The 27,048-nt window shown below is 52.7% G+C and overlaps 1 protein-coding gene across 13 annotated transcripts; it reads left to right on the plus strand.

Moving 5' to 3' along the window:
* The first annotated feature begins 191 nt into the window (after positions 1-191).
* On the plus strand, positions 192-26,109 carry CCDC120 (coiled-coil domain containing 120). 13 transcript variants are annotated; one of them, XM_054472253.2, is made up of 11 exons: positions 192-242; positions 18,060-18,218; positions 18,336-18,390; positions 18,569-18,702; positions 19,978-20,118; positions 20,483-20,777; positions 21,149-21,211; positions 21,564-21,738; positions 21,857-21,955; positions 23,360-24,274; positions 24,728-26,109. In XM_054472253.2, exons 1-11 carry the CDS (start codon positions 213-215, stop codon positions 24,840-24,842), a joined length of 2,181 nt encoding a protein of 726 aa, XP_054328228.2. In that variant the 5' UTR covers positions 192-212; the 3' UTR covers positions 24,843-26,109. The 13 variants fall into 13 exon arrangements, with proteins under 13 accessions (XP_054328228.2, XP_063516911.1, XP_063516912.1 ...); XM_063660841.1 differs by having other exon boundaries at positions 193-242; positions 18,336-18,426; XM_063660842.1 differs by lacking the exon at positions 192-242 and adding an exon at positions 9,586-9,948 and having other exon boundaries at positions 18,060-18,159; positions 18,336-18,426.
* The last annotated feature ends 939 nt before the right edge of the window (positions 26,110-27,048 follow it).

A 27,048-nucleotide genomic window follows, 5' to 3' on the forward strand; every position in this document is an offset into this window, starting at 1 on the left:
GCCATAACTATGAGGCAGAGGCAGCTACATTGCCTGAAGGTGTGGGCCAGAAACCCCGCCCTTTCGCTGTTCGCAGTCCAGCCGCCCAGCTGGTCTTCCGGGAGTATTCCGCCTGTTCCATGCAATCGAGAGCGGTTGTACTATGTTCATTGCGCTGCGCAATATGTGCTTAAAAATTCTTGACGGGAGGATGAATCTGGTCCCTTCGGTGAATGACGACTTCTGGAATCACAAAGATCCAGGTTTGAATAGGGAAGGGGACCTCCCCTCTCCCAGCCTCAGCGTTCCTGGCCTGTTAAATGGGGGTCAAAATACCTGTCTGGCAGGGTTGTTCTGAGGATTAAAGATAATGTATGAAAAGTGCTAGCAGGTTGTTTGGCATACAAGAAGCTTCCCAAAATTAGTTGATTCACTCATTTGTTCACTTATTCAACATTCACTGAGCGCTTCTGTATGCCAGACGCATGCAAGCCGGCTCGCACACGGCGGAGGGTCTCACCCACATCATCAGGTGCAAATAGCTCACGAAACACCCAGACCTATAGCCTTCCCTTCCTCTTTCCTGGCATCCCAAGACCCCACCCTGAGTTGCGCCTCCAGGAATTTCACCGGGCTCTCATTTACCTTGGACCTTCCTGTATTGGCATCATTATTTCACAGCTCTGTCAGTTGCTTTCGTAAACTCATCCATACTCACACACAACCATCTTGTACAAGGGGGATACCTCTACATAATAAAGATGACTTCCGGCCGGGCGCGGTGGCTCATGCCTGTAATCCCAGCACTTTGGGAGGCCGAGGCGGGTGGATCACCTGAGGTCAGGAGTTTGAGACCAGCCTGGCCAACACAGTGAAACCCTGTCTTTACTAAAAATACAAAAAATTAGCCGGGCGTGGTGACGGGCGCCTGTAATCCCAACTACTCGGGAGGCTGAGGCAGGAGAATCCCTTGAACTGGGAGGCAGAGGTTGCAGTGAACCAAGATGGCGTCACTGCACTGCAGCCTGGGTGACAGAGTGAGACTCAGTCTCAAAAAAAAAAAAAAAAAAAAGAATACATTACCAATTGTACCACTCAAAATTCTAAAACGGAACTTGTAGATCCAATGTTAAAATTCCTATGATGCCTTAAACATGTAAGAATGGGCTGGGCACGGTGGCTCACACCTGTAATCCCAGTAGTTTGGGAGGCCGAGGTGGGTGGGTCGCTTGAGGCCAGAAGTTCGATACCAGCCTGGCCAACATGACAAACCCTCATCTCTACAAAAATACAAAAATTAGCCGGGCATGGTGGCCTGCGCCTGGCCTGTAGTCCCAGCTACTCGGGAGGCTGAGGCAGGAGAATAGCTTGAACCCGGGAGGCGGAGGTTGCAGTGAGCCGAGATCACGCCACTGCTCTCCGGCCTGGGGCGACAGAGTGAGACTCTGTCTCAAAAACAAAAACAATGGCTCGGTGCGGTGGCTCACGCCTATAATCCCAGCACTTTGAGAGGCCGAGGCAGGTGGATCGCTTGAGGTCAGAAGTTCAAGACCAGCCTGGCCAACATGGCAAAACCCTGTCTCTACTAAAAATACAAACAAATTAGCCAGGCATGGTGGCGTGCGCCTGTAATCCCAGCTACTAGGGAGGCTGAGGCACAAGAATCGCTTGAACCCGGGAGGTGGAGGTTGCAGTGAGCCGAGATCGTGCCACTGCACTCCAGCTTGGGAGACGGAGCTAGACTCCGTTTCAAAAAAAACAAAAACAAACATGTAAGAATGGCTAATTTTACAAAAGAAGAAAGAGGAGGGTCCGGGGGAGTGGCTCCCACCTGTAATCCCAACACTTTGGGAGGCCAAGGTGGGAGAATTGCTTGAGCCCAGGAGTTTGACACTAGTCTGGGAAACGTAGGGAGACCCCGTCTGTACAAAAAATTTTTTTAAAAATTAGGCCGGGCATGGTAGCTCACGCCTGTAATCCCAGCACTTTGGGAGGCTGAGGCGGGAGGATCACGAGGTCAAGGGATTGAGGCCATCCTGGCCAACATGGTGAAACCCCGTCTCTACTAAAAATACAAAAATTAGCTGGGTATGGTGGCACGCGCCTGGCCTGTAGTCCCAGCTACTTGGGAGGCTGAGGCAGGAGAATCTCTTGAACCCGGGAGGCGGAGGTTGCAGTGAGCAAAGATCGCACCACTACACTCTAGCCTGGCGACAAAGTGAGACTCTGTCTCAGAAAAAAAGAAAAGAAAAATTAGCCGGGCATGGTGATGCACACCTGTGGTCCCAACTACTTGGGAGGCTGAGGCAGGAGGATCGCTTGAGCCTGAAAAGTTTGAAGTTGCAGTGAGCCGTGTTTGCACCACTACCCTCCAGCCTGGGCGACAGAATGAGACTCTGTATCAATTAATCAATAAATAAAACTACATACTGTCTGATGAAAGATGCTACAAAGTTAAAAGACTTAACAACAGACTGGCAACAAATATTTACAGCAGTAGAGCCACAGAGTAATTATCCTGTCACACATCCCAATCCTACAAAAAACAGCTTCACACACGCATCTCAAATGTCTCCATGACAAGTGATATCCCACGACACCCTGCATGATATGCCTACCCTGCATCTTTCTGGGTTTCTCTCTCTCTTTTCTTTTTCTTTTTCATTTCTTTTTTTTTTTTTTTTGAGACTAAGTCTCGCTCTTGCCCAGGCTGGAGTGCAGTGGCACGATCTCGGCTCACTGCAAGCCTCCGCCTCCTGGGTTCACGTCATTCTCCTGCCTCAGCCTCAGGTAGCGGGTGCCTGTAGCTGGGACTACAGGCACCTGCTACCATGCCTGGCTAATTTTTTTGTATTTTTAGTAGAGACAGGGTTTCACCATGTTAGCCAGGATGGTCTTGATCTCCTGACCTCGTGATCCGCCTGCCTCAGCCTCCCAAAGTGCTGGGATTACAGGCGTGAGCCACCACACCTGGCCTTCTTTTTTCTTTTTCTCTCTCCTTTTTTTTTTTTTTTTTTTTTTGAGATGGAGTCTTGCTCTGTCACTCAGGCTGGACAGTGGCACTATCTTGGCTCACTGCAGCCTCTGCTTCCTGGGTTCAGGCGATTCTCCTGCCTCAGCCTCCCAAGTAACTGGGATTACAGGTGCCCGCCACAGCGCCCAGCTAATTTTTTTTGTATTTTTAATAGAGACAGGGTTTCCCCATGTTGGCCAGACTGGTTTCAAACTCCTGACCTCAAGTGATCCGCCTGCCTCGGCCTCCCATAGCACTGAGATTAAAGGCATGAGCCACAGGCCCAGCCCTAGTTTCTGTCAATATCTCATTCTCAACTTTCTCAATACTTGCACCCCTGCCATATAGTTGGAGTTCCTTTTTTTTTTTCGTTTCTTTTTTTTTTGGAGACAAGATTTCACTCTGTCATTCAGGCTGGAGTGCAGTGGTGCGATCTCGGCTCACTGCAACCTTATCTGGGGTTTCACCGCAAGACAACTTCAAGGTGCTGTGAAGGGGACATGTGGAGCGAAGTGGGAGGGCAGCTGGATGGTGAAGTTGGGGGTATTTAGGGATAGATATGAGTGGTGATTGAAGGTGGCTTGGGGGTGAGTTTGGGTTCTACAACAGGACAGTTTGCAGGCAATTGAAGGATCATTTGAAGGTCTTTGAAGGATCATTTGAAGGATTTGAAGGATCATTTGAAGGGAGGAATGGGGCTTCAATAAGACAGTTTAAGAGTGCAGGTGGGAGCTATTGGGAGGGTGGATTGGGAATATGGTTAATGGGTGGAGGATGGTTTGGGGTACAGTTGGAGGGAATATAGGAAGGTGGGTTTTTAGAGATAGAGTTCGGCCTTCTGTAAGGTGGTTTAAGGAACAGATGTTAACTGTCATAAGATGGTGTGGTAGGCTGAATAATCCCCTCCAACCCTGCCAATATATTTATGTCCTATGTCCTAATCCCTGGAATTTTTTTTAATTAATTAATTATTTTTAGATGAAGTCTCACTCTGTCGCCCAGGCTGGAGTGCAGTGATGTGATTTTGGCTCACTGCAACCTCCGGCTCCCAGGTTCAAGCCATTCTCCTCCCTCAGACTCTCGCGCAGCTGGGACTACAGGCAGGCACCCGCCACCATGCCCGGCTAATTGTATTTTTAGTAGAGATGGGGTTTCACCGTGTTAGCCAGGATGGTCTCGATCTCCTGACCTCGTGATCTGCCCTTCTCGGCCTCCCAAAGTGCTGGGATTACAGGCGTGAGCCATCGCATCCAGCCAAGGAACTCTTTTTTTTTTTTTAAGAGTCTTGCTCTGTCACCCAGGCTGGAGTGCAGTGGTGTGATCTCAGCTCACTGCAACTTCATCTCCCTGGTTCAAGCGATTCTCTTGCCTCAGCCTCCCAAGTAGCTGGGATTACAGGCATGCTGCACCATGCCCCTTTAATTTTTGTATTTTTAGTAGTGACAGAGTTTCACCATGTTGGCCAGGCTAGTCTTGAACTCCTGACCTCAAGCAATCTGCCTGCCTCCGCCTCCCAAAGTGCTGGGATTACAGGCATGAGGCACGGCGCCTGCCCCCTCACCCATTTTGTTTGTTTGTTTGTTTTTTGAGTCAAGGTCTCACTCTGTCACCCAGGCTGGAGTACAGTGGCATGATCACGGCTCACTGCAGCCTCCATCTCCTGGACTCAAGCAGTCCTCCCGCCTCAGCCTCCTGAGTAACTGGGACTACAGGTGTGTGACAGCATGCCTGGTTAATTCCCTGGAACCTTTGAATGCTACTTTACGTGACAAAAGGACTTTGCAGGTGTGATTAAGTTAAGGATTTTGAGATGAGGAGATTGTTCTGGGTTAGCTGGTAGACCCTAACTGTAATCCTAAATATTCTTATAAGAGGTAGGCAGAAGCAAATTCGACTGACAGAAAAGGAGGAGGCAATTTGACCACGGAGGCAGACTGTAGTGATATGACTGCCAAAAGCCAAAGAATGCCTGAAGAGGCAACAGATAGTCCTTTTTGTTTGTTTGTGTGTTTGTTTGAGATGGAATCTCACTCTGTCTCCCAGGCTGGAGTGCAATGGTGCAGTCTCGGCTCACTGCAACCTCTGCCTCCTGGGTTCAAGCGGTTCTCCTGCCTCAGCCTCCCAATTAGCTGGGACTACAGGCGCCCGCCACCATGTTTGATTAATTTTTGTATTTTTAGTAGAGACGGGGTTTCGCCATGTTGGCCAGGCTGTCTGGAATTCCTGACTTCAGGTGATCCACCTGCCTCGGCCTTCCAAAGTGCTGGCATTATAGGTGTGAGCCACCTCACCTGGTCTGAAGACAATTTTTCCATGGAGTGTGGTGGGTGATGGTTTCGGAATGAAACTGTTCCACTTCAGATGATCAGGCATTAGTTAGATTCTCATAAGGAGAATCTTGTAAGCATGTAACCTGGATCCCTTGCATGCACAGTTCACAATAGGGTTTGCTCTCCTATGAGAATCTAATACTACTGCTGCTGTGACAGAAGCTGGAGCTCAGGTGTTAATGCTTGCTTGCCTGCCACTCAGGCTCCTAACAGGCCACTGACTGGTACTTGTCCTTGGCCCAGGGGTTGGAGATCCCTGACTTATAGCCTCCAGAGGGAGTGCAGCTCTGCTGACACCTTAATTTTGGCCCAGTGCAACTGATTTTAGACTTCTGGCCCTTAAAACTGTGAAAGAATACATTTCTGTTTTTTGTTTGTTTGTTTTTAAGAGAGGTAGCTATTTATTTATTTATTTAGAGATGGAGTCTCGCTCTATTACCCTGGCTGGAGTGCAGTGGCATGATCTTGGCTCATTGCAACCTCCACCTCCCAGGTTCAAGCGATTCTCCCACCTCGGCCTCCCTAGTAGCTGGGACTACACCATGCCTGGCTAATTTTTGTTAATTTTTTTTAGTAGAGACGGGACCTTGCCATGTTGTCCAGGCTGGTCTCAAACTCCTGGCCTCAAGTGATCCGCCTGCCTGGGCCTCCCAAAGTGGTGGTATTACAGGGGTGAGCCACCGCAAATTTCTGTTTTTGTTTCTTTTTTTTTCTTTTCTTTTTTTCTTTTTTTGTTTTTTTTGAGATGGAGTCTCGCTCTGTCGCCAGGCTGGAGTGCAGTGGCAAGATCTCGGCTCACTGCAACCTCCGCCTCCCAGGTTCAAGCGATTCTCCTGCCTCAGCCCCACGAGTAGCTGGGATTACAGACATGTGCCACCACGCCCGGCTAATTTTGTATTTTTAGTAAAGACGGGGTTTCACCATGTTGGCCAGGATGGTCTCCATCTCTTGATCTCTTAATCTGCCCACCTCGGCCTCCCAAAGTGTTGGGATTACAGGTGTGGGCCATCGTGCCTGGCCCTCTTTGTTTTTTTAAGCCACCAAGTTTGTAGTAATTGGTTACAGCAGCCACAGGGAAGAACTACAGATGGCTTTGGGGAAGAGTTGGGGGTCACTGGAAGGACTTAGGGCTATGTTGGGGATTACCAAGGGCAGTTTGAGAGTATAATTAGAGGCCATTGGAAAGCATTTGGGTGCAGTTGGAGCCATCAAAGGGAAAATTGAGGTGGGATCTGGGGGGTCATTGGAGGGTGGATGGGAGGTATAGTTGGGAGACTGTGGGGAGGTAAATGGGGAATGTTTACAGGTAGCATTGGGTGCTATTAGAGGGCAGTTTAGGGTGTAGTTGGGAGTTCTTGGAGGGTGGTTTGGGTGGTATTGTTGGGAAAAATTGAAAGATGTTTTGTGGGTGTAGTTGCTCATAATTTAAGACAAGGTTGGGGCCGGGTGCAGTGGCTCACACCTGTAATCCCAGCACTTGGGGAGGCTGAGGCGGGCAGATCACCTGAGGTCAGGAGTTCGAGACCAGCCTGACCAACATGGAGAAACCCCGTCTTTATTAAAAATACAAAATTAGCCGGGCGTGTTGGCACATGCCTGTGATCCCAGCTACTTGTGGGGCTGAGGCAGCAGAATCGCTTGAACCCAGGAGGCGGTGGTTGCAGTGAGCAGACATCTCACCATTGCACTCCAGCCTGGGCAACAAGAGCCAAACTGCATCTCAAAAAAAAAAAAAAAAAAAAGACAAGGTTGGGCATGGCAGTCAGTGAAGAGTGGTTTGAGGTTACAGTCTGGGTCTACAGTTCTGGGACCAAAGGAAGGTAGTTAGTGGGTAGAGTCATGGCTGGGGCTGTTGGAAGGGGAATTTTAGGGGTGGGGTTTGGAATTGTTGGAGAGTAGTTTAGAGTTAGGTTTGGGTATTACTGAAAAGGCATTTTGGGGATATTCTTGGGAGTCGATAAAGAGCAGTTTGAGGATGTAGAGCAGACTGCTGGAAGGTGGTTTAGGGGTGAAGATGAGGCTCGGGAGGGAAGTTTAGTGATGATATTTGGGGATTATAGAGTGGTCTGGGGTACAGTTGAGGGCTGGTAGGTATGGTCCAGTGTGCAGTTTGGGGGTCTGTTTTGAAGTCTGGATGTCAGAGGGGTGTTTTGAGTTGTGGTTGAGGAGCTATTGGTGGGTAATTTGGAGAGAAGTTAAAAATTATTGGATAGACTACTGTTCAGCAATAAAAGGAACAAACCACTGTTACATGCTACCACACGGATGAACCTCAAAAACATCAAGCTAAATGAAAGATGTGAGACACAAAAAATCCACATATTGCATTTTTATGAAATGTCCAAGAAAGGCAAATTTATAGAGACAGAAAGTAGATTTGTGGTTGCCTATGGTTAGGAATGGGAATGGCATTCAGTCATGAGGGATTTTTTGGGGGGTAATGGAAATGCTCTAAAACTGGGCTATAGTGATTGTTACACACTTTGGTAAATTTTCTTTTTCTTTTTCTTTTCTTTTCTTTTCTTTTTTTTTTTTTTGAGACAGAGTCTTGCTCTGTCGCCCAGGCTGGAGTGCAGTGGCACGATCTCAGCTCACTGCAACCTCCGCCTTCCAGGTTCAAGCTATTCTCCTGCCTCAGCACCGTGAGTAGCTGGGATTACAGGTGCCTGCCACCACGCCTGGCTAATTTTTGTATTTTTAGTAGAGATGGGGGTTTCACCATGTTGGCCAGGCTGGTCCTGAACTCCTGACCTCAGGTGATCTGCCCACCTTGGCCTCTCAAAGTGCTAGGATTACAAGTGTGAGCCCCTGTGCCTCACTTAGGTAAATTTACTAAAGTTGTTGCATTGCACACTTAATCGTGGATGACTTTTATGGTACATAATTATCATTATTATTTTTTGAGATGGAGTCTCACTCTGTTGCCCAGGTTAGAGTGCAGTGGCACTATCTTGGCTCACTGCAACCTCCACCTCCTGGGTTTAAGCGATTCTCCTGCCTCAGCCTCCTGAGTAGCTGGGATTACAGGTGTGAGCCATCATGCCCGGCTAATTTTTTGTATTTTTAGTAGAGACGGGGTTTCACCATGTTGGCCAGGCTGGTCTTGAACTCTTGGCCTCAAGTGATCCACTCGCCTTGGCCTCCCAAAGTGCCGGGATTACAAGTGTGAGCCACTGTGCCCGGCCTGGTACATAAATTATATCCCAGTTAAGTTGTTTTAAGAAAAAAATCACTGAGAGTGCTTTGTAATTTAGGTCACTTAAGTATGATCCAGGGTGCATGTAAGTCTTTGGAGGGCTTAGGGGACACATTTGGGGCCACTGGAGTATGATTTGGGAGCCCAATTGGGTAACTACAGCAGGATGGTTGGTGGCTATTCGGAGGTACAGTTGAGGACTGTTGGAGAGTGTCTGAAGTGCAGTTTGGGTCAGTGGAGTGTGGGTTAGAGGTGTAGATGGTGCTGGAGGGTGGCTTGAAATGCAGTTGAAAGACCACAGAAAGTGTAGTTGGGTTATATGGCACAGTGATAGGGGCTGTTGGAAGGTAATTTTGTGGGGATACGAGTGGAGGTCAATGAAAGGTGGCTGGGTAAGAGGGGTCCATGGAACATGGTTTGGAGGTAGTGTGGGTGACTGTAGGATTATTTTGTGGTGCAGGTGAGGCCCACGTTGAGGGTAATTAGGAATGTTTGGGCTGGTGTTGGGGGCTCCTGGAGAGCCATTTTGGGTCAATGGAGTATGGTTTGGAGGGTACATGGAGAGGAGTTTGGGGTCAATGGAGGGTGTTATGGGTGCACATTGGAAGTAGATAGCAGGTGATTTGGACATGCTGTTTGGAGGGTAATGGTTTCAGGGCTGATTGCAGATGGTTTGATGGAGCAAACTGGGGGTAGTGTAAGGTAGTTTACTGCTACAGCTTGGGTGTCCATAGAGGGTGGACTGGAGGTACCGCTTGGAATCAACAGACAGTAGTTTGGGGATATAATTTGGAGGATAATGGAGGTTGGTTTGGAATGCATTTGAGGAACAACAGGGAGGGTAGCTGGGGTTTAGAGGTGTGGGGATAGCTTACAGTGAGCAGCTTGGGGTACTGCTTGAGGGTCCCTGGGGGACGACTTGGGGTGAGGGGCGCCAGTAGGCTCCCTGAGGGGGCGTGGCCTCGGCGAGGGAGGGCTCCGCCGCCCTCGAGAAAGCGTGTGCGCACGCGCTCCCAGCTTGTTCGCTCCTGGCGCTCCCAGGGCAAGGAAATCGAAGACCCGAGCCGGCGCCTGCGCACTTCGTCTCCGCCGCTGCTGTGGTCTCGTGCCCCGCCCCCCGGTCCCCCCACCCCCTAGGCTTGGCTGAGCGGCGGAGGTGGCTGTGCCGCTGGAAGCGGACAGACCCGAGTTAGAGGTGGGGGCGGGGGTCCATCGCCTGCGGCCGGGCCGGCGCTCCCCTCCCACCCTCCCCGCGACCCCCGTCTGGCCCCCACGGCTAACGGGAGCGCAGCCGAACACGGCCCACGGGCAGGGCGCCGAAGGGGAGCAGGCGCGCGCCCGGGGACGAGCAGGGCGCAGTGAGGGAGGGGCGCGTCCACTGCCCCGGCCGGCCGACACCGACCCCGCCTACCGCGGCGCGGGGACCCTTGGTGAGTAACCAGCCCCGCCTGCGGAGGAAGGGAGGGGACAGGGTGGGGTGAAGGCTCGGAAACGCCGACGGGGCGTACCTGCGCGCGCACCCGCGACCTCTGACCCCGTGGCCTCAGCCCTGACCCCTTCCGACCTGACTACATCTTTTTTAAACCTCAACCCCTGCTGGCCTTGGCCTCAGGATCTTCCATCCGGGCCCTGACCCAACCATATTCTGGTCTGGTATGATCCTCAACCCCTGTTTTGTCCCCCTAAATCCAGTCCTGACCCCAAACCCCATCCAGTTCTGTCCTGGGGATCTTTGACCTGACCCTGATCCTTGCCTGACCCTGTCTCATCGCTGAAACATCTTGCCCTATCCTAATGCCCAACACTGACCCCAGTTTCTGTCCTGACGCTTGACCTGTCTGTTCCCTAAACTCTTATCCAGTCTCCAAACCTCTTCCAGTCATGTCCTGTCCCCCTAACCACAATCTGGTGTAGTTCTGTCCTGATTCCTGCCCTCTAACTTCCGTCCTTTCTCTGCACCCTATATGATATCTTCTCCTATATACTCGTGATCTGCATCCTGGCTCACCACCTTCGTCTCCTGCCTTGTCCCTGCCCCTGACTCTGCCCCGTTTTTCCCTCTTTTCTTGTCCCATCACCATACTCATTCCTATCCTCATTGTGTCCTGGTCTTTTCCTGTTCCTGACCTCCATCCTGAACCTGCCCTTTTCCCTGTCCCCTCCTTTGACCACTGGCTTAGCCTTTCCTAGTCATGTCTTCTGACTGCTGTTCTATGTTAATCCTGACCCCTGCCCCGCTGTTTTGTCTCTTTCTTGTACTTTTTCTCTGACCCTTGTCCTGAACCTCACCTTATCCCATCCCCTGACCTCCATCCTGCGATAACTCTGGTTCTATCTTGTCCCCTACACTCCTTCCTGTTCTTTCCCTTCCCATCCCAGCCCCAGGGTGTTCTCCCCCTTACCATGCCCCTCCACCCTGTTCAGATCTTCTTCCTTCCTAATATCCACTTGCCATCCCTTCTGAGCCCAGGACAGGGGTCCCATTATACTGTGCCCGGAACTTGAAGATTCTGCTGTTTCCAGGACCTCTGAAGTACATCCCAAATGCTTCTCTTAGCAAGAGCAAGCAGCCCTATGTGCCCTGCGTGGCTGATGGGGGTTTTTGTATGTGATCTCCCCTATCCCCACCCTAGTGATCTTACATAGAGCTTACATTTCTCTTCCTGCCCCAGGAGGGCATGCAACTGTTCCTACGCCCCTGCCCTCCGCAAGTGTGAAAGAATACACTAAATTATTCAGTGACTTTCTGGGAGTCTGAGAGGTCTGGGTCATGTTTCCAGTCTTGCTGTGTTGGGGACTGCCTCATGTTGGGGGGAAGAGTTGAGAAAATATGAAGAGATGGGGGACCCAGGGGTATGTATGAATCTTCTAGGCCATGTTTGATTCTGGGTGCATGATCCCTGCTTTCCTGGCCTGAAAAAGAAGAAGTCTATTCTAGGCCAAGACTTCGGGGCTTGGTATAGAGGAGGGATGGGGTCAAGGATTCATCCTCCTTCTCTCAGCAGTAAGCAATAAAAAATCTTGGTGCTAAGTCCACTCCACCTCTGTGGGGCTTGTCTGTGGGGGAGAAGGCCAGGCAGTCACTGGATGTAAGAATCAGGCCTATCCAGTGGTAACAGTAATAACAATAATGCAGAGTTCCCCTCATTGTCCGAATCTCCTTGATTCTGAGGATGATGGGGAGAACTTGGATAGCTAGAGGGTAATGTGTTACTCAATTAGGTTTCGTTCCTGCATTTCTCATAGAGACTAGTGAGTTTGAATAACAAGATGCCAGACCTATCTTATTTATCCTGAACATCTATCCAAACCTATTGATAACAAAACAAGCATTCCTCACTGTCCCAATCTATTTGGTACCTGAATTCTGAGAGGGAGAGTGCCCAAAGTTCAGACAGTGAAACCTACCAAGTTATTTGAAGGTATTTTGTTTTCACATCTTACATAGTGAGTAGGGAAAATTGAGATAATGAAGAATAATGACTAACTAAAAAATGTATCCAAATCTATGAACTTTCCTGAGCTCCAGGGACAAGAGTTGGGATAGTGAGGGTACCCTGTTATGTAATTGGTTCCTGCATTTTGTTTGGAGGGTAAGGAAAGTTCAAGAATGAGGGATACCAGTCGTATCTCAAAAATGTTTCTAAATCCATTCAGTTCTTGCATTTGGATGGTGAGAGTTCAGACAATTTTTCTGAATGTATTTGGTTCCTGCATTTTTAATGTTGAGAAAGGAGAGATTGGATCATGAGGGAAACAGCTCTGTTTCAAATATGTCTCATTTGGTGAGCAGGGAGGGTACTGTGTGTAGATAGCAAGTAGGATTTGGAAGCTGAGGGATACCAGTTCTGTCTCAAAAATGCATCTGAGGCGGGGCGCGGTGGCTTAAGCCTGTAATCCCAGCACTTTGGGAGGCTGAAGTGGGTGGATCACGAGGTCAGGAGTTCGAGCCCACCCTGGCCAAGATGGTGGAACTCCGTCTCTACTAAAAATACAAAAATTAGCCAGGTGTGGTGGCACGCACCTGTAATCCCAGCTACTCAGGAGGCTGAAGCAGGGAACTGCTTGAACCTGGGAGGTGGAGGTTGCAGTGAGCCGAGATCATGCCACTGCACTCCAGCCTGGGTGACAGGGTGAGACTCCGTCTCAAAAAAAAAAAAAAAAAAAAAAAAAATTGCGTCGAAATACATTTAATCTCTGATTTTGGATAGCAAGAGTTCAGACAAGTTATCTGAGGAAAAACAACTGTTTCAAATGTATCAAGTGAGACTGAAGGACACCAGCTCTGTCTGGAAAAAATGTATCTGAATGTATCTACTTGATTCCTGACTTCCTGTGGGGAAGAATACTTGTAACTGTGACAGCCAACATACACTGAGCTCTTACTAGGCACTGTTCTGCACAAGCTTTAAATGTATTAACTGATTCAATGCTCACAATAGACCCGTGAGGTACATACTGTTATCATCGTCCCCATTTGACAGAGAGGCACAGAGAGGTTAAGTGACTTGTTCAAGCAGTCACACAGCTAGTAAGTGGCAGCGCTGGGTTGAATCCCAGACTCACCATTTACTAGTGATAGCAGGGTCACGTGAGGCCCAGGGCCCAGCTGGGGTAGGGCTTAGAGGTTGGGTGGTCTTCGAGGCTGTTAAAAGTCATGGACCAGGGCAATGATGTGTGTTAGTGACTCTGCCCCATTTGTCTGCCTGGCCCAGGAGGTCCAGTTACCTGCTCTCCCCCAGTTACCCCCACAACAGCCCACCTCTGTGTGAGTGTATTAATTGTTGTTGGTAAGAGTCATTAATAACATGGTATGTTTCCTTGCACTTTGAAATGCCTTTCAAAGTTACTTGGGGCCTCCATTGTCTCTGTAACCACCTTTTACCCATTTTACAGATGAGGAGACCTAAGCTTTGAGACTCAATCTACTTTGCCAGCCAGATTCTCATCCCTCTTGGCTCTGATTTTATTACTGTCCCGCTTCCCAACATCTTTGGTGGCCCATAAGAGGTGGGAGAGGCTGTAGCCGAGAGGACACTCCCCACAGACACCCAATGCCCACCTTAGCACTGCCCGCCCCAGGCAGTGAAGGGGGGAAGGCGATGAAAGGGGCCTTTGTGTTCCATGCTGGAAATCTCACACCCAGGAAGAAAGGTGGGCAGGGATGGCGGGAGGCCTTAATAGTGTGAGTCTGGGGCATTGCTGATTCAGAGTGAGTTCCTCTTTAGGCTCGGCCCATCTGCAGCTTTCCTCACTTCTGGTCATGGTGTGGGCTGCTGCAGGGGTCTGGGTAGGGCTTGGGCCCTGGGTCACAGAGCAGATGGTCCTGAATGGAGCACAGGATGTGTGCTGTGTGCCGAGACTGGCCCAGAGCCCAGGTGGTAGTGGTGATGGTGGTGGTGGTGGTGGTGATGGTGGTGGTGGTGGTGGTGATGGTGGTGGTGGTGGTGGTGGTGGTGGTGGTGGTGGTGGTGGTGATGGTGATGGAGGTGGTGGTGGGCGGGGTGAGGGGAGGCAGGAAGAGTACATCGTAAGGACTCAAAGCTCTCATTTCCTTCTCTGGCATGAAACCTGACTCTCCAAAGAAGAGAGACCCAGCATGGATGTGAAGAAGCATGAGTCCCCTTCCCTACTTCTCCTTCCCACTTGCAGGAGTAGCCTCTGTCTGCCTCCCAGCCAGGACCCAGCCCCCGGAAATTCTGATTTCACCTGCTCTTTTGCCACTGTGATCTGATTCAGGCCTCTTCACCTTTCCAGGCCTCAGCTTCTGCATCTATAAAATGGCTGTGAGGAGGCTGGGTCTGTGCCATCCTGCTACATTTGTAGGAACCAAGAGGAATCAAAACCCATAAGTGTTTTGTAGGGTGTAAGTTGTGCTTGATTTGTTGAGATTATTTCTTCTGGAGCCACAGAAGGATCTTGAGACCTGGCCTGTCCTTAGAAAGGTTGACTTCCTCTGTCCCCAACTTGGGAAACTATTCTCCAGTGAGGGTGGGAATTGCCCCAAGGCCTTCTACCACTGCCTTGCCCTGGGAGGAAAGGGTAGGGGCCTTAGAATGTGATGCTTACTGCCAAGAGACAAAAACCCAGTTTATACCCGAAGCCTCCCATGTACTTGACAGCTCCCCACACCTCTATGGCCCAGATCCAAGGTGCCTCTTGGGTGGGCAGCATCTAATCCTCTGGGAATTTGGGCAGTAGGAGAGGCAGCTGCTACTCCCACCACTCTCAGCCCTTCTTCCCAGTTTTCTGCTAAGTATACGGGGTGAGGAGGCACATGCCTCCATGCCTGGCCAGTTTTAAAAAAAATTTTTTTAGAGATGGGGGTCTCATTATGTTGCACAGTCTTGAACTCTTGGCTTCAAGCGATCCTCCCACCTCAGCCTCCCAAAGTGCTGAGATTACAGGCACCAGCTACCCTGCCTGGCCCAGGCTGTCTTCTTAGACATGCTGGGCACCCTGAGTGGACCTGGCCCTGAAATTGCCCCCGGGGTGACCCTAGTCCTCGTGGCAGACAGGTAAGGGTTAAAAGGTATGGGCCGGCCCAGTTCCTGGCCAGGTAGGCTGGGCCATTGCCTAGTGGGAGGTGGCCAAGGCATCTGCCACTGCTGCTCACTGCCACTACCAACCGGAGCCAGGGCCTGGTCGAGACAACTATTTTTGAGGTATCTGAGGCTACCCCACAGCACTCTCTGGCATTGGTGAGCACCTGGGAGCAGTGGGCCCAGGGTGCGAGGGGGATAAGGGCATTGGGGGGCTGGGGCAGGGTGTATTGAAGTTTCCGTCGGTAGAGAGCCAGGTCTGTGGGAGAGGCACACCAACAGTGCAGGGCAGGGTGGTGGTGGGGGTGTGGGGGGGCAGTGAGAATGGAGGGCCTGAGGACGGGGCAAAGCCCAAAACACCAATTTCCTTTCCTGGCACCAAGCCGATTCCCGGCCGGAAATGGACGAGGAGGGATCGGGGAAAAGAGAAGTATGAGTCCCCCCTTCTCCACCCTATCCCTGCTTCCTTTACTCCCCCCCAGGAGTAGCCTCTGTCCTCCCCCAACCCAGGGCCCAGCTCCCCAAGAAAGACCAGACTGGGCTACTAAGAAACCATTACTCAGGCACCTGCCTGCCTATGCCTGATTTGTTCACTAAAGTGGAGGAAGCAGGGGCTCTGGGGAGGGGAATGGCCCAGACATTGAGAGTTTGTATTTGCTGTAATAGTGGCAGGATGTGGAAATGACCCCCCAAGTGTTGGGGTGCCACCCAGGTGAGGTATCTTGGTTGTAAACAGTCATTACAGCCAGGAATTTCTTTCTCGGCTGTGGTGTCAGAATGGCAGACCTGAAAAACTTGCCGGGCCCGCCTCTGGGTGTGGGGGGTGCCCTCTGCTGCTCTCCCGCTGCACCTGGTCCCTGGGACAGGATGGGGGCCATGGGGTCACTGGTAGGGGGAGACCTGGGGTTGGTGTGGGGGTGTGCTGGGGAGGGGTTTGCTGGGATCCCTTTCTCGCCATCTGGGTGGGGATGAGGCAGCCCCAGGCCACAAGGCAAGTATGCAGAGGGCAGGTGAGCGAAGGCAGAGGCTTAGGAACTAGGTGTGGGGGTGTGGGGCGTTGACTGTGTCTAGCCTGCCCAGTGACCCCATGACTCATACTCTAGCTATGTCCCCCTGAGGTCGGGCTGATAGGGAGGAGTTGGGGTTCCTGTGTGGACCCTGTCTGGACTTCCAGGACGCTCTGAGAAATTAGAGAAGAAAGGATTGGCTGGGCTCAATGCCTCATGCATGTAATCCCAGCACTTTGGGAGGCCAAGGCGGGTGGATCACCTGAGGTCAGGAGTTCGAGACCAGCCTGGCCAACATGGTGAAACCTAATTTCTACTAAAAATACAAAATTAGCCAGGCATGGTGTCGTGCACCTGTAATCCCAGCTACTTTGGAGGCTGAAGTGGGAGAATTGCTGGAACCTGGGAAGTGGAGGCTGCAGTGAGCCAAGATCGTGCCACCACTGCACTCCAGCCTAACCCTATCTCCAAAAAAAAAAAAAAAAAAAAAAAGAATTGAAGCAGCCCAGCATGGGATTGGGATTAGGACCAGTGCTGGCAAGGAGGACCGTGGATGGAGTTGGGTTCCTGTGGGGGTAAAGGAAGGTTCCAGGGAACCCTGTGAGAGTTCCCTGGGCCTAAATAGGGGCTGGGAAAGTTGGAGCCCCAGTGATCTGGGATGTGGAGGAACCCCTGCCATGCTGGGAAGTGTCAGACCTTAGATGAGTGGGGATGTGGGGCCTGGGTTTGTCAAAAGGCTTTAGGGACTGATCCCCACCCCTGTCATCGAAGGCAGGGCACCACTGCTTCAAGAGAGGGGTACAGGCCCTATGGGGCAGGCAGGAGGACTGCAGAGAAACATGACACTTAAAGCAGCTTGGCCTCACCCCGCAAAACACAGATGGGGAAGGGGCTTGAACCCATGCCTCCTTGGTTGGCTCGGTCTTCCTCACACCAGGCTAACATGTCATGACAAGCTGCTGACTTCAAGGTAGGTGATAATGGGAGCTCTGTGGCCCCATAAAGCCCTCCCAGTCACCTGCCACCTAGGTTAGGCCAGGTGGTGGGAGGTGATGTCACTCAGCTGCCCAGCTGGGGACTGAGCATGATGTGGAAGGAAGGGAGCAAACTCCAGAGGAGGGGTGGCCAGCCAAGGCAGGTTCCATGGTCAGCTGAGCCATCGAGGGCAGAGAAGGAGGCAGGAGGCAGGAGGCAGGTGGTTCGTTATTTGCAGCTGTGGACTTTGCTTCTCACAAATCCCAGCAGCAGGACTTCCCTACACTAGGCTCAGGACAGGCTGTCGTGGCGAGAGGGGCTGGAGGGACCCTGGGTCAAGTGAACATTCTCCTTGCTGCACTAGAGCTACGGAATGGAGTTGGGACAAGCACAGACCCACAGATCTGAGCTTGAACCTTGGCTCCACTGCCTCCTCATTCACTTACTCCACCTTTTATTCATTCAGCTGGCACCCATTCATTGAGCACTTGTGTGTACAGCCGTGTTCAGGGTGCTGGTGATGCTGATGAAAATGGGACAGATAATGTTTCCTGTCCTCGTTGATGTTCCAGGAGGCACAATCTCTTGTTGGACAACCGTTTGTGAGAGGATATAACTGTGGAAGTGATAATTAAGTTCTAGAATGATAAGTGTGATGCAGGGGCTGGGGTGGTGAGAGGTTGAAGAAAGTACTTCAGGCAGCATCCACAGCCTGGGCAAAGGCCCTGAGGCCTGAGGGACCAGGGAGCTTATGAGGAAGTTGGTGGAGTTAGAGTGGTTCTCATGAGCGAGAGTGTAGGACCAGAGGGGTGGGCCTGGGTTATGTCTGTGGCTATGGGCCAGTTATTTCACCTCTGTGCCTTTCCTCATCTCTAAAATGGGGATACAAATCTTTCCGGGTGGCTCTGAAGATTCAGTGTGGCATCATAGGTAACTGTTGCAGGCACCCAGGTGTTGACTGCGTGTCCATTGTTGTTATAGTTGGTTGAATCTGTCCCATTAATTCTCCTTCCCCAGGCAAGACTCGTGGCTGTGACCCATGGGCCTCTGAGGAGGCGTTGTAAGTCCGCCCAGCTCCCCACTTGCTGTGCTCTTACTCAATGCGAAGGGAACCAAGGTACCAGGGCCAAGTGGGTCCAGACATCCACACGGATTCTGAAAGGGCAGGTCAAGCAGGCACGTGGGGCCCAGGTTACCCCTTATTCCCTGCTGTGACATGGGAAGCTGGGAAGGGCTGGGGGTTGGGGTATCATGGGATGTGCTTCCTTAACGGCTCCTGTGTGTCACTGCCAGACTTTGTCCAGCCATCAGCCACGGCCTCTCGACAGCACCAAGATGGAAGTCAAAGGTCAGCTGATCAGCTCTCCTACCTTCAATGCCCCAGGTCGGTGGCTGCTTCCCCTCCTGCTGCCTCCTCCCCTGCTCTGAATCACCACCTGCTTGCTCGGGAAGAATCGGTCCCTTGCCCCACAGCTGCTCCAGAATGCCCTGGCTGTCTCACTGATCTTTGTTCCCTCTGTGTCCAGCTGCCCTGTTCGGAGAGGCTGCCCCCCAGGTGAAGTCAGAGCGTCTGCGGGGGCTGCTTGACCGGCAGCGGACCCTGCAGGAGGCCCTGAGCCTGAAACTTCAGGAGCTCCGCAAAGTGTGTCTCCAGGAGGCGGTGAGGGCCGGGCCCTAGGGGTATCAGGCGGGGAGGTTGGGAGGAGGTGAGGAGCTGGGGCCCCTAGGTAGACAGACTTGGGTGGCAATTCCTCAACCACTTGTCTTGGCTGTAGATTCCCTGTCACCCACTTTCTCCTCAAAGCTCAGCTTAGATGTGTTAGAATGAATGAAATAGGCTGGGCGCTGTGGCTCACGCCTGTAATCCCAGCACTTTGGGAGGCCGAGGCAGGTGGATCACCTGAGGTCGGGAGTTCGAGACCAGCCTGATCAACATGGAGAAATCCCGTCTCTACTAAAAATGCAAAATTAGGCTGGGCGCAGTGGCTCACACCTGTAATCCCAGCACTTTGGGAGGCTGAGGTGGGCGGATCACGATGTCCGGAGATCGAGACCATCCTGGCTAACACGGTGAAACCTCGTCTCTACTAAAAATACAAAAAATTAGCCGGGCATGGTGGCGGGCACCTATAGTTCCAGCTACTCGGGAGGCTGAGGCAGGAGAATGGTGTGAACCCGGGAGGCGGAGCTTGCAGTGAGCCGAGATTGCGCCACTGCACTCCAGCCTGGGCGAAAGAGCAAGACTCTGTCTCAAAAAAAAAATAAATAAATAAATAAATAAAAAAGCAAAACTAGCTGGGCGTGGTGATCCCAGCTACTTGGGAGGCTGAGGCAGGAGAATCGCTTAAACCCTGGAGGTGGAGGTTGCGGTGAGCTGAGATTGTGCCATTGCACTCCAGCCTGGGCAACAAGAGTGAAACTCCACCTCAAAAAAATATATACGGTAATACAGGCCCACTGTTGACAATTTCAAATCCAACAAACCTCAGAAAACAGGTTCTGTCCAAAATTTGGCAGCACAGTCTGACCTGAACTGGCACAGGGTGATCTGTAGTTTCAGTTTACCCCTCTTACTGTGAATGCCTACAGTGTGCCGGAAATACTACTACAGCTCAGACCACACAGCCACAGCCCCTGAAGGGAGTTATATAATACTTAGGATCTCGATGGTGTCACCTTTATAAAAACGAAACAATTCTGGATTCCAAAGCAGGTCTCCCTGCCTCCCATGCCCACCACCACAGGGGGTTTGGGCCACTGAGGTTTGGGCACACCTGCCTGGTGGAGATACTGGTAGGAGGGAGGGGAGTATCGTGCGTGGTTGCTGAGCAGGGCCAGGCTCCTGGGAGGACTTCTATAGCTTCTGGGATCATTAATGCTTCACCCCATCCTTCCAACTAACCCTTGGTAGTCTCTGACCCCTGCCTCCCACCAGGAGCTGACTGGCCAGCTTCCCCCTGAGTGCCCACTAGAGCCTGGTGAACGGCCCCAGTTGGTCCGCCGGCGGCCCCCCACAGCCCGCGCCTACCCTCCACCGCACCCCAACCAAGCACACCACTCCTTGTGCCCTGCTGAGGTGAGCAGATGGGTGTGGAGAGCAAGAGGGTGGGGAGAGGGGACAGGTACAGAGGAGTAGCCAGGAGGAAGGTGTGGGGAGGGGACTTGTGGCCAGGTGAGGGAGAGGCTAAGATGAGAAGGAAAAGGGCTTCTGGAGGTAGGTTCCTGCGATGAGGGAGGATGATGGTCCCTGTCAGGACAGGCCTCCCACCCTAAGGAAGATGAACAGACCCAGCCCTTCACCAAGAGAGGCCCTGACCCGCCCCCTCCCCAGGGTGAATAGGTCTGAATAGGCTGCAGGAAGTGCAGGCCAGCCTCTAGTGGGTTTGGCCCCGCCAGGTCCCTGTTCCTGGCCATTTCCAACATTTGGGTGGGCCCAACAGGAGCTGGCTCTTGAGGCCCTGGAGCGCGAGGTGTCAGTGCAGCAGCAGATCGCGGCGGCCGCCCGCCGCCTGGCCCTGGCCCCTGATCTGAGCACCGAGCAGCGCCGGCGCCGGCGCCAGGTCCAGGCAGACGCACTGAGGAGGCTGCACGAGCTAGAGGAGCAGCTCGGGGATGTCCGGGCCCGCCTTGGCCTCCCAGTGCTCCCGCTGCCCCAGCCACTGCCAGTGTCCACGGGGTCAGTGATCACCACCCAGGGAGTCTGCCTGGGCATGCGCCTTGCTCAGCTCAGCCAAGGTGAGCATCCCCTGGTGAGGGTGTGAGAGTGGACATTGGTGAATGGACGTGGTAGGGCTGGGATGGGTGGCTGGCTGGTGAAAACCGGGAGGTAGGCACAACTCAAGTGGCCCAACCCGTGAGAAGAGTTGTGACAAACTGGCTTACCAGAAAGGACAAACTGTGGGGCACTGATGAATATCTGCCGGGACAGTCAGGAACCAAACTGGGGTGGTCTTGGGCTCTGGTAAAAGCAGATTCTTGGGAAGGGAACAGGATGAGGCGGAAACTGTCCAGAAGGTGGCCCAAGTAGAGGTGCCCACCCAGTGGTGTAAGGGGGTGGCACCCAGGCCTGGGAGTGAGAGGCCCACTTCTTCCCCTCTCACCTGTAGAGGACGTAGTTCTGCACTCAGAGAGCAGCTCCCTCTCAGAGTCTGGGGCCAGCCATGACAATGGTGAGGACTCCTATCCCCCAAACCTGCCCCCGACTCCTACGTCCCTTCAGCCCATCCCCTTTATTCATCTGACCACATCCTGCATGATCAGCCCATCCTTTGATGCCCAGCCCCTCCTGTGCTGCTTCAGCTTCTCCTTAGCCATGCTCCATCTTCCTATGGGTCCCCCATCATAGCCTCACCCCACCCCAGCCCCAGAGCCCCAGAACCTACTTGTCAGCCTTAGCTCCTCCTCAGCCTGCTTAACCTGTCCCAGCACTTTGCCCCTCCCCATGGCCTTGCCCCCCAGCCTGTCCTGCCCCCTCTGGGCCCCCCTCATTGAATTCTATCCCACTTGCTCTCTTCCACTCAGAGGAGCCCCATGGCTGCTTCTCTCTGGCCGAGCGCCCCTCACCACCCAAGGCTTGGGACCAACTGCGGGCAGTATCTGGGGGGAGCCCTGAGCGGCGAACCCCATGGAAACCACCTCCATCAGATCTTTATGGGGATCTGAAGAGCCGGCGGAACTCTGTGGCCAGCCCCACCAGGTGAGAATGAGCCCCTCCTCCCCTCCGCAGGAGCTGGGAATGGGATAGCAAGTCTGGGCTGGCAGAGGGTCTGCTGGTGGGTATAGTCTCTAACCTAGGCCTGCCTGTCTCTGTCTAGCCCCACACGCTCGCTGCCCAGGAGTGCCTCCAGTTTTGAGGGGCGAAGTGTGCCTGCCACCCCTGTCCTCACCCGGGGTGCTGGCCCCCAGCTCTGCAAGTAAGGGGAATCTGAGGGTGGGGTGGAGGATCAGAGGGGAGGGAACCATTAGTTCTCACTGGAAGCTTGAGGACAGCATTATCAAAAGGTGGGATGGCTGGGCATGGTGGCTCTCGCTTGTAATCCCAGCACTTTCGGAGGCTGAGGCGGGCGGGTTACTTGAGGTCAGGGGTTCAAGACCAGCCTGACCAACATGGTGAAACCCTGTCTCTACTAAAAATACAAAAATTAGCTGGGCATGGTGGAGCATGCCTGTAATCCCAGCTACTTGGGAGGCTGAGGCAGGAGAATCGCTTGAACCTGGGAGGCGGAGGTTGCAGTGAGCTGAGATCAACATCGTGCCATTGCACTCCAGCCTGGGTGACAAGAGCGAAACTCCGTCTCAAAACAAACAAAAAAACAAAAAGTGTGGGACATGGGAGGCTGGGCATTAAAGGTGAGCAGGCATCTCGGTGGATGATGGGGTAGGGATTTGGGGCAGAAGCATCAAAGTTTGACTATGGGCTTTTCTGTGCACTTTGGACAAGCCATTCCCCTTCTCTGAGTCAGTCTCCTCATTTGTGAAATGGAAATAATAATATCTGCCTTTGAAAGACATGGACATAATAAGTTCTGGTTAACATATACTGAGTGCCTGCCACCTTCTAGGAATTAGTGTTTTACGTGGCATCAACTCATTTAATCATAATGAGATCCCTATGAGGTGGGTGCTATTGTTATTCCCATTTTATAGATGAGGCAAGTGAGGCACAGAAAGGTTAAGTAACTTGTTAGTAAACTGAAGTCCTGGAGTTTGAGCCCAGGCAAGTTTTACTCTAGAGTCCATGCTTTTAACCACTGTCCTCTTCTGCTTCTTAAACAGAGTGCCTACTTTCCCCAGGCTCTGAACAAAACCAAGTCCCCGTCCTTGTGGGGCTTGCATTCTGTGAATAGTGGCTGTTGGAATGGTAGCTTTGGGTGATTCATACGTATGGTCGGATAGAGAATTCAGGCAGGGTTTTACATGTGAGCCCTAAGGCCTAGGACTCAATCCTGGAGGCCGTGTGAGCCATGAGAACGGCCTTAGCAGGGAGAGGGGTCAGCTGGATTAGGAATAGCCCCCTGCCCGGCATCTACTCTGCTAGCCTTTCCTCTGAGTCCCTACACAGATTTACACCTCCCTTGGAGCTAACAGTGCCAGGCCTCCCCCACGCATTTCTACCCCTGACCGCCTAGCCTAGGATAGAACCTCAGCTGCCTTTTACATGTCACTACCTGCCACCTTTATACACACAGCTTCCAACCCTGGGCCCATTTGGAGATGTGAAAGTGAAGGCTCAGAAAGGGGTGGGGTAGGGAGGGCACTGCACGCCTTCTGCCTGATTTTTCTGACCCTATTCCCATGACCCTCGCCTCTCACCCCAGACCTGAAGGCCTTCATTCTCGTCAGTGGTCCGGCAGCCAGGACTCCCAGATGGGCTTTCCCCGGGCGGACCCTGCCTCCGATCGCGCCTCCCTCTTCGTAGCTCGCACCCGCCGCAGCAACAGTTCTGAGGCCCTGCTGGTGGACCGGGCCGCTGGTGGGGGAGCTGGCTCCCCGCCTGACCCTCTGGCTCCCTCTGCCTCTGGCCCCCCAGTCTGCAAGAGCAGTGAGGTGCTGTATGAGCGCCCCCAACCAACCCCTGCCTTCTCCTCCCGCACAGCAGGCCCCCCAGACCCTCCCCGGGCCGCCCGGCCTAGCTCAGCTGCCCCTGCCTCTCGAGGTGCCCCGCGGCTCCCACCTGTGTGTGGGGACTTCCTCTTGGACTATTCCTTGGACCGGGGCCTGCCCCGCAGTGGCGGTGGAGCAGGCTGGGGGGAGCTGCTGCCTGCAGCTGAGGTCCCAGGACCCCTCTCCCGCCGGGATGGGCTCCTCACCATGCTCCCCGGCCCACCACCTGTGTATGCAGCTGACAGCAACAGCCCCCTCCTCCGCACCAAGGACCCCCACACCCGTGCCACCCGCACTAAGCCCTGTGGCCTGCCCCCAGAGGCTGCCGAGGGCCCTGAGGTGCATCCAAACCCTCTGCTGTGGATGCCCCCACCCACCCGTATCCCCTCGGCTGGTGAACGCAGTGGCCACAAGAACCTGGCTCTGGAGGGGCTGCGGGACTGGTACATCCGGAACTCGGGACTGGCTGCGGGGCCCCAGCGCCGGCCTGTGCTCCCTTCCGTGGGCCCGCCACACCCACCCTTCCTCCATGCCCGCTGCTATGAGGTGGGCCAGGCGCTGTACGGGACCCCCAGCCAAGCGCCACTCCCACACTCGAGGAGTTTCACGGCGCCCCCTGTCTCTGGCAGGTATGGGGGGTGCTTTTACTGATGGGTAGGGGTCTCTTAAGGCAGATGGTGAAGATATCCAGGCCAGGGAGTGGCTAGTCATGATAGCTAATGAATTGGACCATGAGGAAACTAGCTGCTGTGATGGCACAGGGTCACTCTACTGCACATGACCGGCATTAGTCCATGGGGTCCTGGTGGAGGGGATCTTGGGCACTGGTAGCAGCAATTCTTTATCAAGTTATAGGCTGAAGATGAGCCTTGAAGCCAGGGTGCCGGGAGGAAGGGACATCTCATGCCCCTTGCTGTTTTCTTCCTTTTTTCTCCATGCCCCGGAGCCTGAAAGTGCTGTCCTGTGCCTGCCTCCACCTCTTTAACGAGCCTCTTTTCCTTTCTTTTTCTGTGTCTTGTCTGTCTTTTCCTCTTCTTGTCTTCCCCGCCCTGTCCTCCGGATTCCTGCTACCCCTTCTAAAGATACTACGCGGACTTCCTGTATCCCCCGGAGCTGAGCGCTCGTTTAAGTGACCTGACGCTAGAGGGGGAGCAGTCCTCCAGTTCTGACACCCAGACCCCGGGGACACTGGTCTGACCCCTTCTGATATGTCCCTTGTTGGCCTGGGCACGATTCCAATCTGGGGAGCACACAGCTGACCTCGCTGGGCCCTGGCATGTGGTTGCTCTCAGTCCTGAGCGGAGTGCGCCAATCTAATCTTCCAAGGCCCCTGGCTCCCCATAGGCCCAGGAAGGTGTCTGACACCCTGCTTCTTCTCTCACACTGTGCTGGGGACTGGGGGCCTTCAGCCAGCTTAAAAGAGAGGGGATGATGTCATGGGGACCCCAAGCCCCTTCCTCCATTTATGTTTACAGTTGTGACTTAGGTATTCACTGTCTTCCTCCAACACTAGGTGTTTTATAAAAGGGAAACTGTGATCTCATCTGGTTGGGTTCATTCCTGTTCCCATGCCCAACCAGGTTCCATTCAGGAACCCCCTCCATAAAATGGACCATATCGGGTCTCAGGGCGATTTAGGGCAGCCAGGAGACTCCGGTGTGAACAGAAATCCCTGCCACGCATCGCCAGGGCAGTTGTTGGGGCAGTGGGCTCTCTGCCCACACTTGGAAGGACTGCAGTCTGGGTGGGATGCCTGAAGGAGCCCAACCCCGTCTGTGCCCATGGCCTCTGCCCTGACCACCCCCAGTCAGGAGGCCCCACAGGAGGAGTAAAGGGAAGAGCCATCAGGTGTGCTGTGTCCTGGGATCCTGTGGGGGTTGAACTTGGCATCTACCAGATCTGGCACCCGGTAGATGCCAGTGAAATCCTCAGGTGAGGTCTGGCTACAGGCCACGGGCCACTCACCTTCCTTGGCTTTCCTTCCACCTCTTTTTTTTTTTCTCGAGACAGAGTCTTGCTCTGTCACCAGGCTGGAGTGCAGTGGTGCAATCTCAGCTAACTGCAACCTCTGCCTCCTGGGTTCTCCTGCCTCACCCTCCCGAGTAGCTGGGATTACAGGCACACGCCACCACGCCTGGCTAATTTTTGTATTCTTAGTAGAGACAAGGTTTCACCATATTGGCCAGGCTGGTCTTGAACTCTTGACCTTGTGATCTGCCCGCCTTGGCCTCCCAAAGTGCTGGGATTACAGCCGTGAGCCACTGCACCCAGCCCCCATCCACCACTTTTTAATCAAACCCACACAAGTTGTGTTTTCTATGATACCTATCTGTGATTTTCAGAGCTGGGAGTTCCCCTACCCCCTTTTCCTGGTGTTAAAACTTTTCTTTTTATACCAATGGATCTGGACCCAAGACATTACCCACACTGGAAGGGGATTTGTATAATAAATGTGTAAACTGAACCCATGTGTTGCTGCTGTCTGCCTCACCTTGAGGGCCCACACCTCTAGTCAAGACCAAATAATATATTTTTACAGGAAAAAACATACGTTGGGAATAGCCTGTGATAGTGTCATCTGTTTTGACTTTACTTGCTTTGTGATGTGGGGCAACTTCTTTGCCTGTCTGCACTCAGATTTCTAGCCAACCTCAAAACAGTAACTCTTGGTAATATAAATGGTGATAACAAAGACCCTGTCCTTAACCTCCCTATACATTTTTTTTAATTTTTATTTTTTTGAGACAATGTCTCACTCTGTTGCCCAGGCTGAAAGGTAGTGGCGCGATAACGGCTCACTGCAGCCTTGACCTCCTGGACTCAAACAATCTTCCCACTTCAGCCGCCTGAATAGCTGAAACTACAGTTGTGCACCACCATACCCGCTAATTAAAGAAAAAAAAAAAATTGTAGGCTGGGTGCGCGGTGGCTCACGCCTGTAATCCTAGCACTTTGGGAGGCCAAGGCGGGCAGATCACGAGGTCAGGAGATCAAGACCATCCTGGCTAACACAGTGAAACCCCGTCTCTACTAAAAATAACAAAAAAATTAGCCGGGTGTGGTGGTACGTGCCTGTAATCCCAGCTACTCAGGAGGTTGAGGCAGGCGAATTGCTTGAACCCGGGAGGCAGAGATTGCAGTGAGCCGAGATCATGCCACTGCACTCCAGCCAGGGCGACAGAGCAAGACTGTCTCAAAAAAAAAAAAAAAAAATGTAGAGATGGGGTCTCATTATGTTGCCCAGGTTAGTCTCGGACTCCTAGGCTTGAGCAGTCCATGCCCAGCTTTTTGAGACAGGTTCTCACTGTTGTCCAGGTTGGAGTGCAGCGGCACAATCACAGCTAACTGCAGCCTCTACCTCCTAGGCTCCGGCCATCCTCTTGCCACAGCCTCCCAAGTAGCT

Source organism: Pongo pygmaeus, chromosome X (assembly GCF_028885625.2).
Source record: "Pongo pygmaeus isolate AG05252 chromosome X, NHGRI_mPonPyg2-v2.0_pri, whole genome shotgun sequence".
NCBI lineage: Eukaryota > Metazoa > Chordata > Mammalia > Primates > Hominidae > Pongo > Pongo pygmaeus.

Bases quoted from the DNA above. Each gene is read 5' to 3' on its own strand.
- CCDC120 (XM_054472244.2), top strand. From the start codon at position 17,152: ATGATGTGGAAGGAAGGGAGCAAACTCCAGAGGAGGGGTGGCCAGCCA. The intron at 17,263-18,059 runs GTGGTTCGTTAT...CTCCTTCCCCAG, and splicing joins AGGCAGGAGGCAGGAGGCAG to GCAAGACTCGTGGCTGTGAC. The intron at 21,956-23,359 runs GTAAGGGGAATC...CTCTCACCCCAG, and splicing joins GCTGGCCCCCAGCTCTGCAA to ACCTGAAGGCCTTCATTCTC.